The 12,450-nt window shown below is 37.7% G+C and overlaps 1 protein-coding gene across 1 annotated transcript; it reads left to right on the forward strand.

Annotated features, from left to right (window-relative positions):
* The first annotated feature begins 2,579 nt into the window (after nt 1-2,579).
* Nucleotides 2,580-7,315, forward strand: tank (TRAF family member-associated NFKB activator). The gene is made up of 8 exons (XM_026296195.1): nt 2,580-2,733; nt 3,481-3,622; nt 3,903-4,011; nt 4,195-4,265; nt 5,035-5,093; nt 5,196-5,314; nt 5,828-6,225; nt 6,876-7,315. Exons 2-8 carry the CDS (start codon nt 3,524-3,526, stop codon nt 7,044-7,046), a joined length of 1,026 nt encoding a protein of 341 aa, XP_026151980.1. The 5' UTR covers nt 2,580-2,733; nt 3,481-3,523; the 3' UTR covers nt 7,047-7,315.
* Nucleotides 7,316-12,450: the final 5,135 nt, after the last annotated feature.

Here is a 12,450-nt window from a genome sequence, read left to right on the forward strand (position 1 = left end):
AAAACACACACACATATCTGACATGATATGTACAATTTGAAATTACTACAAGCAAAATATGGACATCACCTTTTTAACTGTACACTGATACAATAAACACTTCAAACTGTTATATAAGACTGACAACAAAAATGTCTTTTTTTTTTTACATGGTTTTATATCTTCAATGCACATCACATTCTACCTCTATGCTGTGAGAATCTGCATCAAAGTTAAAGTCAGTGTAGGTAAGATAAGAAGACCCTTAATTTTAATAAGTCACTCTTATCTGCCATCTAGTGGTCATTCCTTTTGTGCTGCTTGCATTGCCTCTTTGGTGGCAAACGAGTTGTCACAGCGGCACACAATGCACTCTGGGAGAAGGCTGCATGTAGTCAGGTCAGAGGTGATGCAGATAAAGATCATAAAGTTAAACCCTGTGCATGCCCACGTAAAATAATCAGAGATTCGGAGAGTATAGAAACAGGAAGGGTGTTAACCACGGGGCAGAGCATTGCACCATCACTCACCATATGCTCATGTTGCAAAATAAAAAGAAAAAAAAAGGATATATTTAGATTAATAATATATATCGAAGGCAGTAAGAAAACAAGTAGCAGCGTTTTCCTGAAATGAATTAAAATGTTACTGAGGGTCAGAGATGACAATCTCTGTGGCTGGACTCCAGAAAACAATCCTTGGAGGAGCCAGGTCTGGAGCACATTGAACATTATTTCCTTTTTAGCACCAAAATGTGACCTATACCTCAGTTTCAGTAGTAGCGGCGTTTTCCTGAATTGAATTAAAGTAGCAATGACACAATCACAGTCATTTTAGCCTGCTGGAAGTTAAAAGAATGCAGGAAAACAAGAATGAAAATACAGTGCTTGAAAAAAACTGGCATCCAATTTACCCCCCGATGAGAAACAAACTAACCCTATTGGTTGGTTAAATTAAGCCACTCCACAGCATACAATGCTAACGAAATGTAAACAGTGACATGAGAAAAAGGTTGCTGTGCTAATTTGAAAACCTATGGTAAAACAGTCTATATCAGTGCCAAATAAAAAACAAAGCTGCAAAAAACTACAATCATGTTATGTCAACTAATCATCAACTGGGCTCTAAACTTTAGTTTTTTTTTATTTTTATTTAATCAATTAGGAGTTTGGCTCTGAGCAGGATTTCAGAAGTGCATTGCATAGCGGGGCCTTAAGATCACACATTACTGAGCCTTGGCCACAACATAAGAACCTGATACCATGTGGTGTAAGTTGTGGGCACACATTACCATAAATAACAGCAGGGGGCACTAAAGCTTACCAAGGCACACCTCTGTTGGCTGATGAACTAAACTCTGCGAATGTAGCTGGGAGTTGCGAGAAAAACAAATTTTTATACAGTGTCACCAAAATCTCTCCCATGATGTCAAAACTCAACAGTCATTAAAAGTTTTCACTTCCTACATATTTACCAAAAGAAAATCAACAGAAAAAGACATCAAATATAAAAGTGAGGAAATATGTATGACTCCATGTATGCCTTCACCAATGTTTTTTCCAAAATTATTTCCTCTGTACTCTTTAGCACATATTACTCAAACAAGAATAAAAGTGTTTGCTAGAGGAGTCAGGTTTTACTGCTAGTGATTATTTGTGACAGCAGGATGAAATGTGACACCTAGTGTAATGTGCTTTTTATTTTAGTAAATATAGACTTCAATTAATTTAAGGTACAGAAATTAAAGCCAGGGGCTTATTTGACAATATCAAATTGTATTTGTCAAAAATAAGATTATATAAATAAACTTACATAGTGAGGTTATCCAATAGAGACATTGATGCAGAATGTACTTGTTCTATAGTGAATTCCTAAATGATGCATTAAGCATTAAATGTTGGTGCACACAGCAGACTATAATTAGCAGTTTTGCAGGGTCTTTCTACAAAACCTGACCACAACATTTGTAGTAATGCATGACAGTGATTATTAATTTTTTTTATTAAGTTATACAATGACACCAGCAGACACACCATGAACAGGGGTCTTTTGAGGTTTCTGGAAGGGCCCACTGCATTTTACTGATTTGTCCAGTTTGTAACCCAAGCTTATATGTATGTTTTCACATCACCCTGTATTTCTTACATGTATTGTCTTTGTGTCTTTTATGTGTTGTGCAAAACATTTGAATTTCCTGGTTTTTGAAAGTTGCTATAAAAATGGAGTTGTGTTGCCTGTTACCAAGGCTAAAAACAGGGACCTTTCTAGATCCTTATAAGGCCCAAAGATGCTGCAGGTCAGCTGCTTTTGTTGCCAGTTTAATCAGGCTTTTATTTACATGTGGGCTCTAACATCTTTATTCCTAATACAGTAGACTTAGATATTCCAGAAGAAGTGGTTTATAGTTGAATAAAGCATGAAAAGCTGTTGCAGAGTAAAATGAGCACAGTAAAAGTGTAGTTTGGGGACAGTTGCACAGCAGTCGGTTTGCAGACACGTAGGTTGGAAAACCCTCAACCAACTAACAACCCAGCTCTCCTCTGAGCTCGGCGCTGATTGGCCGCGGCCGAGTAAAGACGGAAGTCTACAGTGCAGGGGGATTCCCCGAGGGAAGTTCCCAACTCAACCAGGCTATGTAAAACATACATAGCCATATCCTCTCCGGCGCTTGTTACTTTGTATCTGAAGAAGAGGCGACGACGCTGCGGTGGTGGCAAAACAGTAAATTGGACTTTAGCAGTTACTCGAATGAAGGTAAGAGGACACTCACAGGCAGGACTTGGTCTGTGGAGTCGGTGCTCTGTCGCTTTACCCACCACCGGCTGGTTGAATGAGCTGAGACTAACCAGTCACTTACAGTTCAGAGAATACGGAACTGTGGGGATTCAGTTTTGACCGGTTAGGGTTCAACATTAATGTCATTTTACAACTCTTTGCTCTGGTTTCTTCCTGCTGTGCAGCAACTTAACGCCGACTGGTGTGTGTGCTGGTATGGCATTCAATATAATACATATTTAATATAACACCTTTATTTTGAAGATCTTATTTAGCATCATCTCAGGTCTCATGTCTGGTTGTTACTACAGTTGTGATTGTCCCAGGGTTTGCTGAAAAGTTGTGTGAGCAATAATAAAACTGGATAATAAAACTGGGCAAGTGATGACAAAAATGTAAGAAGTGTCCGGGGCAGTAGTACAGTATAGACTTGTTGTGCAACATATTACAAATCCATTGAGTAACTTCATCTTTGTTCGGAGCTCAGCTGTATGAAGTATGTTTAATTATTCAGTACAGCTTTTGCATTGTATCCAACCAGAGATGACGATTTTGAGATCTTTACTATTTCTTTTAAAGTAAATAAAGATTACTCAAGAGAATCATTATATCATATATCATATATTATAAAATGTGGTGTCTTTAAGATTGTGGGATTTTTTTTAAATCAATTGTTCATGTGAATTTTATTTATTTTATTTTTTTTTTTTGTGATTTCATTCCCAGGGCTCATGTCTGCTGTGTCAGTAATGATTGTGGAGCACACGGCATGGAAAGAAACATCGGAGACCAGCTCAACAAAGCTTTTGAAGCTTATCGCCAGGTCTCCATTGAAAAGGACAATGCTAAAAAGGAGCTGCAGAAAATGGTAACAACATGAGGAGAAAAGCTTTTTCATGCTTTGTGTGAAATATGACCAATATAGCATAAACAATAAGTCACACATTATCTGGCATTGCCTGTTTCACAAGAAAGATTTTATAGCTCGCTCAGTGAAATTGTGTTTACTCGTTTTATATTTGTCAACACTCAAGCAGCAAGAAATCTGTTATTATTATTACTATATACACAGATGTATAGGCATAGACCAGATTGCAGATATTGGTGGTAAAATAAATAAATAAATAACAGTAACCTTATTTTTACAGACTGAATATTATGAGGGATACACTCAGACACAGCAAAAGCAGATAGAAGACCAGCAGCAGCTGATTTCAAAACTCCAAGCTAAGTTGTCAGCAACAAGGCAACCATCAGGTTAGTGAGACATGCCAGATGATCCCTCTGCTTGTATGCCAACAAGATCATTTGCTCTTGTACTATATGGCAAACTGTGCATTAAGATTTGCATTAAAACAAATCAGACATTACACCGAATCTCTTTGACCTACCATTTCCTCCTGTACAAACTGTTCCTTTTCACTGTTTTGGACTCTTAAGGTGAGATGAAATGCGAGCCTTGCAACCATCTTCTTGATGGGCCCAGCACTTACAGGATAAAACAGTACCCGGTATGTTAGCTCCGTTACACAGTGCTATGTTCTATATCATTAATGTCTGAAAAGTGCAACATGATGGCACTGAAAGAGGTTTTTCTTTGTTGAGCATACATGCAGCTTCCTCTCAGAACAAATATGTTGCTGCTACTTCTCCTTGTTCCTGCTCTCATTTTTCTAGTGGCCAATGAATACAGTAGGAACTGTGGTTGAGCCCTGTAAATCATCAATCATATGGGCAGAGATATTTTGTGACTGTAAGGAATATTTCTTAGTCTCAGTACTCTGGATGTATAGCACAAATCAATCCACATACACAAATCAGCCTGCAGACACAACATTTTTTAGTGTTTACACAGCCCTAGATGAGTTTGCAGATATTGAAAAAAGGTTTGATTGATTGATTGATTTGATTGTTTAGGCATTCATTGTCATGAAAAGGGAATGGTTATATGTTTTTATAACTTATTTATTCGTGTATTTATTTGTTTTCCATTGATTCATGCAATTGAGGCTGCACTAGTGCTATTACAGTATCCATCCACTGTTTTACTCCACACAAGGTGCAGCCACATTTACTTCACCAGATGGTGCTAGAGGATAATATCACTGCACAGCTAAGCAGCTTGAGTTTTATTTTACTGTTATTTCTTTAACCAGACAGCAAGCATTTTTCATTAGTAAAAATACATTTGAGATGTGTTAATAAAGCCACAGATGTATTAAATATATGCCGTTGGATAATTGTTGTTAATGACTATAAATGTAATGTGTCCTTTTTCAGGAGAATATGGGCACTGTTGCTGTTGCTCCTAATTTGCCAGTCAACAGCAGCGTTGACTAGTATGTGTCTCTCCTTGCACAAAGACTTCTTGTTGAAAATCATCGACATTAGTCAACGAATGTATTTTTTTTTTTCTCACTTTTTATTTATTTGTTTGCCAGTCAGGACATGCTGGACGCATTTGAAGCAATACAAGGGAAGTTCCTGCAGATTCGCTCTCTAGCCAAAAGACAAAAAGATCACCTAAAACGATTCCAAGGGGGCAATGATACATCCAATGGTAATATTAATATTTGTAAGGCCTGAACCTAAATCCTGTTGTGTTCTTTTTTTAATTCAGTTACTTACAAGAAAACGTACTGAATCGAAATAAGGCTGTGTATGTCATAACAAAGTATGTAATTATTACCGTTTGCTTTGTTCTTTAAGATAATGAAATACCAGCAGCTTTGTTAGGCTTGTACATTAATGTTTCACTGTTCTTTTGAACCATGGCTGGTCACCTCTGTGAAAATAGAGCAGATAAACAGATTTAATAATTCCAATGACAAATACACAAAACTGCCTCTGGATACAGGCTGTATAATAGTTAATATAATATAATTATCGATAAACAATACAAAGTGTGATTGGAAGTATGTATGAGAATACTCTTGAGATATTTTTTTATGTGTGCAAGTTCTCAAATCATTGCCAAGTTTTACTGTCCTTAAAGCCAGCACTGAAATACGTCAACATGTTGACTGAGACAGAAAAACTGTGCAGAATCTCATGTTTTTCTGCCGTCTGACAGATCAGCGGTTCTCCATGCCCATCCAGTGCACAGATCGTACAGCAGAGGCAGAGCGACCCTTTTCCGCAGCGTTAAGGTCAGCAGTGGATATCCCACTCCCTCCCACGTCTTTGGCATCCCGTGGCGCCAGCCCTGAGGACAGGGACTTAGTAGACTCTCTCACCAAACTCAGTGTCAAATTCCCGCCCTCTGCGGACAGTGAATATGACTTCCTGAACAGTGCTCCAGAGAGAAACATTGGTCTCACCATGCCCATGAAACCACCTCTCAGTGGTGTACCCTCTGCACTGACAGAGGAGGAGCCTGTGGAACTGCCCATGCCTTTTGTCTACCCTACGTCCCCCTCCCACTCAACATCATCTTCTCTCTCCCAGGAGAGCGTGCGGGGACCCCAGCAGGTGAGAATCACAGGAGAAGGTCTGAGAAAACTAGTAGCAAATTATCAGTTTATGATTGGTCTTTGCTAATGGAGGAGTGAAACAGTGTGAAGTCCAAAAAAATCCCTTTGGCTTAACTTGAAATGTATTACTGTGTAATGTGTGCTGATTCTTTTTTTACTTAAGCATGGATGCTCTGGTTATATTTGGCATCTTTGCTGGAAAGTGTGAGCCAGATGGAAGCACATTACAGTGTCAGAATCTGATGAAACAAGTATGATGGTTAAGTGGGATTTTATTTGCTGATGTGTATAAATGCCTAATAAAAAATTGTGAATGACATGCTGAAGATCTAAAAGTTGGTCCGGTTTGTCATACTATGATTGTTTACCTGGATTATATCAACATTGGCATTTATAATAGGCATCACTGTTTCGACAGCTTGGGTAAACACATAAATACTAAGATAGTGGGACACTTGAGGACCTTTTGCTTTTAGTGTTGCTGGGTATTTATACAGACTGTTGGTTTGACAGAAGACATGTTCCTATTCATTAAAGCAACAGATATTGTGAAGGCCATGTGGTCCAACATGCTTTAATAGAGTGAGTGCAAGGCTTGTTTAGAGCATGAATAATATATTGTTTTCTTTGGTTCATCCTGCTCTGCAGCCTCTCTGGAGCCCTGAGCTGTGTGATGCAGTTGACGTGGGGACAGAGCTGCCGACGCCTCATAGCAGCAGTCCTGATAAATGTGCTTTCTGCCACGCTGTGGTTCCTCAGGACCAAATGAACAGCCACCTCTACTTGCATTTCTCTTGTAAGAATGATACAGGCAATTGATAGTGGTAACAGAGACTGACGGGCCAAGGCCACAGCTACTCCAAGACTTTACTGTATTCATGGTCTAGTTCTGCCTGCCATGAAGTACATGCGCTGTACTGGATTTGATGACACTGCAATAAGACTTGAACCCATTTATTTAATATTGAAGATTTGAATGGTACACTTCCTTACCCATTATATTTTTCTAATATTGAGCTGAGATTTATTATAGTAAATGACAATGATGCATGGTATATATGAGCAAATAAAGCCAACATTTACTCTTGCAACATTTTTTTTATCATTTGAATTTGAACATGTAGACATAAAACAAGTTGTGGATACTCTGGAGACATCAGGTGGACAGTATGTGTATATTGTATTAAAAAAAATAATTAGCATTAATAGCATGCAAGAATTTCCCTTTAAAGAGACATTCATTTTCAGGCAGATGATTTTTAATAATTCCTGCTGAAATATGCTACCTTTGCCCCCTTTTTATGTTGGCATCAGAATAGAGCATAGAGCAATGATATGCTATTTATTACACAAGCCAACAGTGTGCATCAAATCACTCATTTCCACCGGTCAGGCTTTTTATAATGGCTGACATGTTGATATGTCAACTGATATTTGCATGATTTTCCATTGTTCTTCCATGTTGCACGCACAGGCAAAGGATAATTAGACGTTGCTCCATGACAGTGAACACTTTTCAACTTAAGGGTCAGCTTAAAAAGTTAGTATCCCATTTGTTTATTAAAACTGTATACACAGATGACAATACAGAATTTTAGGCATGAATGCAACTGGATGCCCAATTACCTTACTATATGTATAGTAATAGTTTAACCCTATGTAATATTATACTGTATTTATACAGGCACATTTATTTTAATGGTTAAATGAATATTATATGGTATTTTTACTCCAATTATGGGATTATAGAGTTACATGACAAGACATTCTAGGTTTACTGGTTATAAATGACATTATAGGGTACATTTTAATAATCTTGGACATGCAAAAACTTTCATAAAACTTTCACAAAGAATGAAGCTAGAGTAGACTTAATGTGGTAAAAGAACAGATGCTGTCTGTTCTTTGTGTGTAAGCACATTTTTTCTAGTGTGTACACTTATCATTTGACTAAACCTAAGTCTTTTCTAAACAGCAGCATCAGGTTTGCAGAAGTATTTATTCACACCTTTGCAAAGATTTTCAGTGATTCTCACCATTCAGAGTGATGATGTTTTAAGGAAATGGGGACAGTGTAAGTGCGTTGGAACACTTTGTTGTGCAGCAAAGACTTTGCAGCCCTTCAGATATGGGGTGCTATAACTTGTGCTGGGTGGATGAAAAGATGTGAAGACTGCAAGCAACCTTATTTTCTCTCTGAAAATGTCTGGTATTATAACTCAGTTCTAATATTGAAATACTGCTTAATAGACTTATTGATTCATTATTTCAACTTGAAGTGATGTTTGGAGCCGAGGGTTTTCACTTTTCTATATAAAAGGTCGAAAAATATGATGTTATATTGCTGTTATAATGATGCCACTATTCCAAACTAACCATCACTAGTCATTGTCCCAACATAAAGCAAAAGACATGGATGCCAATTGGTGTATTTTCAAAGGTGAATATAACATGCTAATCTAATGTAATGTGCCACTCATAATGCATGTTTATTTTAAAGTGACAAAAAAGCCCATAATTTTACATTTCACATCATATCATAGACACTAAGGAGACAATTTATTCAGATTTTTTTGGCAAATACATATCCCTAATGATCCTCTCTGCTTAATCTGTGTAGAGTCGAACATTGTGCAGCTTGCATGCTTTTCTCTCTGGGATCATGAACAGCTGCTTGCTCATAATTATGTTGTCATTCATTGTTATTTGGAAGAGGAAACTTGTACTGACAGCTAGAATAATTTTTGTCTTTCCATACACTGTATATTTACTTGCTTGTGTATACAGCAATCCGGCTGTTATCAAAAATTTCACTTTAGCTCTGAGGCATTGTTATTGCTATCATTTCCAGGAAAATATGAGTTATTTGTGCCATCTTTCTCTTTGGGACATTTGCTACCAGAGGCAGTAGATTTGAAATAGATTTAAGAGCTATAAAAAATGAAAGAGGACAAAAAAAAAAACGAGAGGGATATGGATTGAGACGGAGAAGTAGCAGGCTGATTACAAGGTGTCAAAATTGCCAGGAGCAAGAAGGTGAAAGCAATCAGGGGTGAGAAGAGTGCAGCATTCGTGAGGGGCAACTAATTATCCATCTCATTTGTGGAGAGAAGCATTTGAGGCAGCTCTAGCCCACTGAATGGTGACAGATTGGTGCGGAGGAGAGGGGAGGTGTTAGAACAATGGAGCCCAGCTCACCATCATTACTGCATGCTAATCAGCAGTGCTTCTGCACCACCGGTCGGTGCTGCAGAGAGTTCGGGAAGACAGGGAAGTCACTGGCTTTAGGGGGCCACAGTCATTTCCAAGTGGGGTAGAAAGCTGACACATAATATAGCTGTTTGCACTGTGCCACTACTTATTTAAGCTGGTAGGTTATCCAATGTAAAGACTGATTTTGGTGGCCTACACTGTCAACTTGTACTTGCAAGACATGCTGACTCCACTAGAGTGTATTAACTAGATTGAGTGGAATAATTCAGTATTGTAGTCAGTTATAATATGGGGTAATGCACAATATACAAGTGGCGATAAAAGTTTGAATAAACAGAAATCAGTAGAATAAGTTTTAAAATTTTAGACAATAGGACAAGAGTCCTGACCAGTACTGTATATACCCAAAATGTTCACCACCCATACACCTACTGTCTACAAACACATTAAAGTTAGAATAATTAACAAGAAAACCTGAGAAACATAAAAGTAAGCAATGAAAACATAATAAAATGAACATAACAGGTTAAATAAAATCAATAACAGTATTTTAGAACGTAGTTTTTTCCACTAGATTTAAAAAGACATACTGTAATTTTTAAACAGGTTCTGTAGAACATATTGAAAACTATCACATTCAGCATTTCTATTTGTTTGAAATAATAATATGATATGCATGCAAACTTCTCCAAGAATGCTGATTGCTTTGTTAGTTAGATTTGGATATTTTAAATACTTTTATACACAACAATAATGTTTAAAGTTGAAGAATGCAGGTCTGTACTGTTGTTTTTGAATAAGAACATTTAAAATCTACAGTCACAACAGCCTAAAATATTAGTTTGGTAAAGTTGCAATATCCAGTGCTGATTTACAGAAAACACTAAATGTGCATGAATTCATAATCATGCACAAAAAGACATTTTAACATTGAAACCTGTCATTACATCTGTATACATTTATGAAAGGCATATATTTTTAGGTTTAGAATAAGCAGCAGAAATACTTATTTTCACCTTGTCACTTAAACTAATAATTGTTTTAATAGGCCTAATTGGGTAAATCTACTTGAATTTAATGTGATCAAAAATAACAGATTTGCCCTTATCTTCTTCCTGTTTTGTTTACACGTATTGACAATTTTTATACTATATACAATATTTAGTTTTTGTATTGTTATATATCTCACATCTGTCTATGTTTTGTTTCTTGCATTAATTGATATGAAGTAATTGCTGCTTGCAACATAATAATTAAACAATAATAATTAAAATCTCTGAACTCTATAAAAAGAATATACCTTTTTTCTATATCAGCCAGTAATTGGATTGTAATTGCAGCTGACAATGGACAGAAGAGGCACCATTCCACTAAGTCATTATTTTCAACAATTACTCTTCTAAATATTTAAACAATGTTTATCAGATCATGCCATTGCCAAGAAGATATAACAGAAGTGGGGAAAAAAAGAGTTGTTAAAGGGTTTAATCAGATCGAAACAAAACAGAGAGATAGCAAGTGGATTAAGGTCACCTGGCTAGAATGCCCTCTTCACATCAGTGTCATTTAGATAATTAACAACTTAGTAGAGAAGCATATTCAACTGTCTGTGCACTGGTCACCGTTGGCATGAGAGACTGCCAACTCTCATGGCGTTGCGAGCTGAGAGTATCACCTCACAGTTGTCTTGCCATGCGTTGAGCTCCTCGTGCTCTCTGTGCAGAAGTGGTGGTGCTGACTTTGTGTTCGATTAAATGTGTTGAAGCCATCGCCGCCTGTGTAAAGTCTCTGAACAGCGACTCTCCATTGTGTTTGTTTCAGTGCTGGTCTGAGAGCCCTGATTTCTGGAGCAGAGATTTGGCAGTCACAGCAAGTGATGACAGAGGCAGTGGTGAGATCGCACCCAGAACCCCAAAGGAGGCTCACATTTCAGGCGGATGAGGGGCTTGTTCAATACACACAACACAAAAGCACTGATCAGTGGAGTTTGTTGATGCCATTGTTCTGAAAATCACATTGTTCAACCGGCACGGCAAAAACTACTTTTACATGTTTACCAGGGGAGGTTTTTGGGTGTTGGACACTTCTAAACTTCTGAACTTTTTGAAGACATTTGGCTGCCAATTTGAAATATATGTACAACTGAAAGTCTGGCTCCCGAGATGTCATCCTCCTGTTATTTTATTGTCACTGTTAAATCAGTGTAGGTTGTTTTTTGTCTTGACACATGGGGGTGGGATGGAGCATGGGGATGTTTGTGGAATGGTAACTTGCAATTCAAGGGTTAAGGCAGCATGAAAGAATCCATTCTCGGTTTAATGACCTAGCCTCGCTGGGCGAGGACGACAGGGAACATGCTCTTGACTTGTACTGAATTTGCCAATTAACACCTCCAATAACAGGCTGCCTCTGAACATCACCAATGTAGAGAGAGGAGAAGCAACTCTCATGCACTTTGTTTTTCAGCCTCTGATCCTGTAATGATAAGGTCTGTGATTTCTCCATACACTGAAAATTATTTTGCCTTATACAGAGTTTGGTCAATTTTCTTTCATAGTAGATTGTATTGGTATGAAATGTTGTAACAGTTTGAGCTAAATTCTCAGTTCATGAGCTGTGCAGTCGCTGACTATCAGACTGGCAATAATGTTGGAAATATTTTATTTTTCCACGTGCTGCTTGAATCCTTATGTAGTTGTTGGACATTCTATTTTTCGCACATGCCCATATGGCCATGTGCAGCTTCAATTAGACACATGGCTCGTATCTAAGATACACCGTGCTTGATTAGCTTTGTCCCTTGTTATTGTTATATATGAAAATACAAAACAACAGTGCTGTCCTTGATAGATATATCTGAAAAGATCTGTCCCTTCAAATAAGGCCCCTATTGTAGTCACCCCTCTGGTTTCACACATGCTTATCAGACTCCCAAACAACACCTAGCACAGGTGTGAATATCAAAATCCCCGGTGAAAATCACAGTGGGCACTCTTGTGTTGTCTTTGGA

Source organism: Mastacembelus armatus, chromosome 21, assembly GCF_900324485.2.
Source record: "Mastacembelus armatus chromosome 21, fMasArm1.2, whole genome shotgun sequence".
Taxonomy (NCBI): Eukaryota; Metazoa; Chordata; class Actinopteri; order Synbranchiformes; family Mastacembelidae; genus Mastacembelus; species Mastacembelus armatus.

What these genes read in the sequence shown, in the direction of transcription:
- tank (XM_026296195.1), top strand. Translation starts at nt 3,524, where the DNA reads ATGGAAAGAAACATCGGAGACCAGCTCAACAAAGCTTTTGAAGCTTAT. An exon ending in AGCAACAAGGCAACCATCAG is followed by an intron (nt 4,012 to 4,194) that starts GTTAGTGAGACA and finishes TGGACTCTTAAG; the next exon opens with GTGAGATGAAATGCGAGCCT. An exon ending in ACAGGATAAAACAGTACCCG is followed by an intron (nt 4,266 to 5,034) that starts GTATGTTAGCTC and finishes GTCCTTTTTCAG; the next exon opens with GAGAATATGGGCACTGTTGC.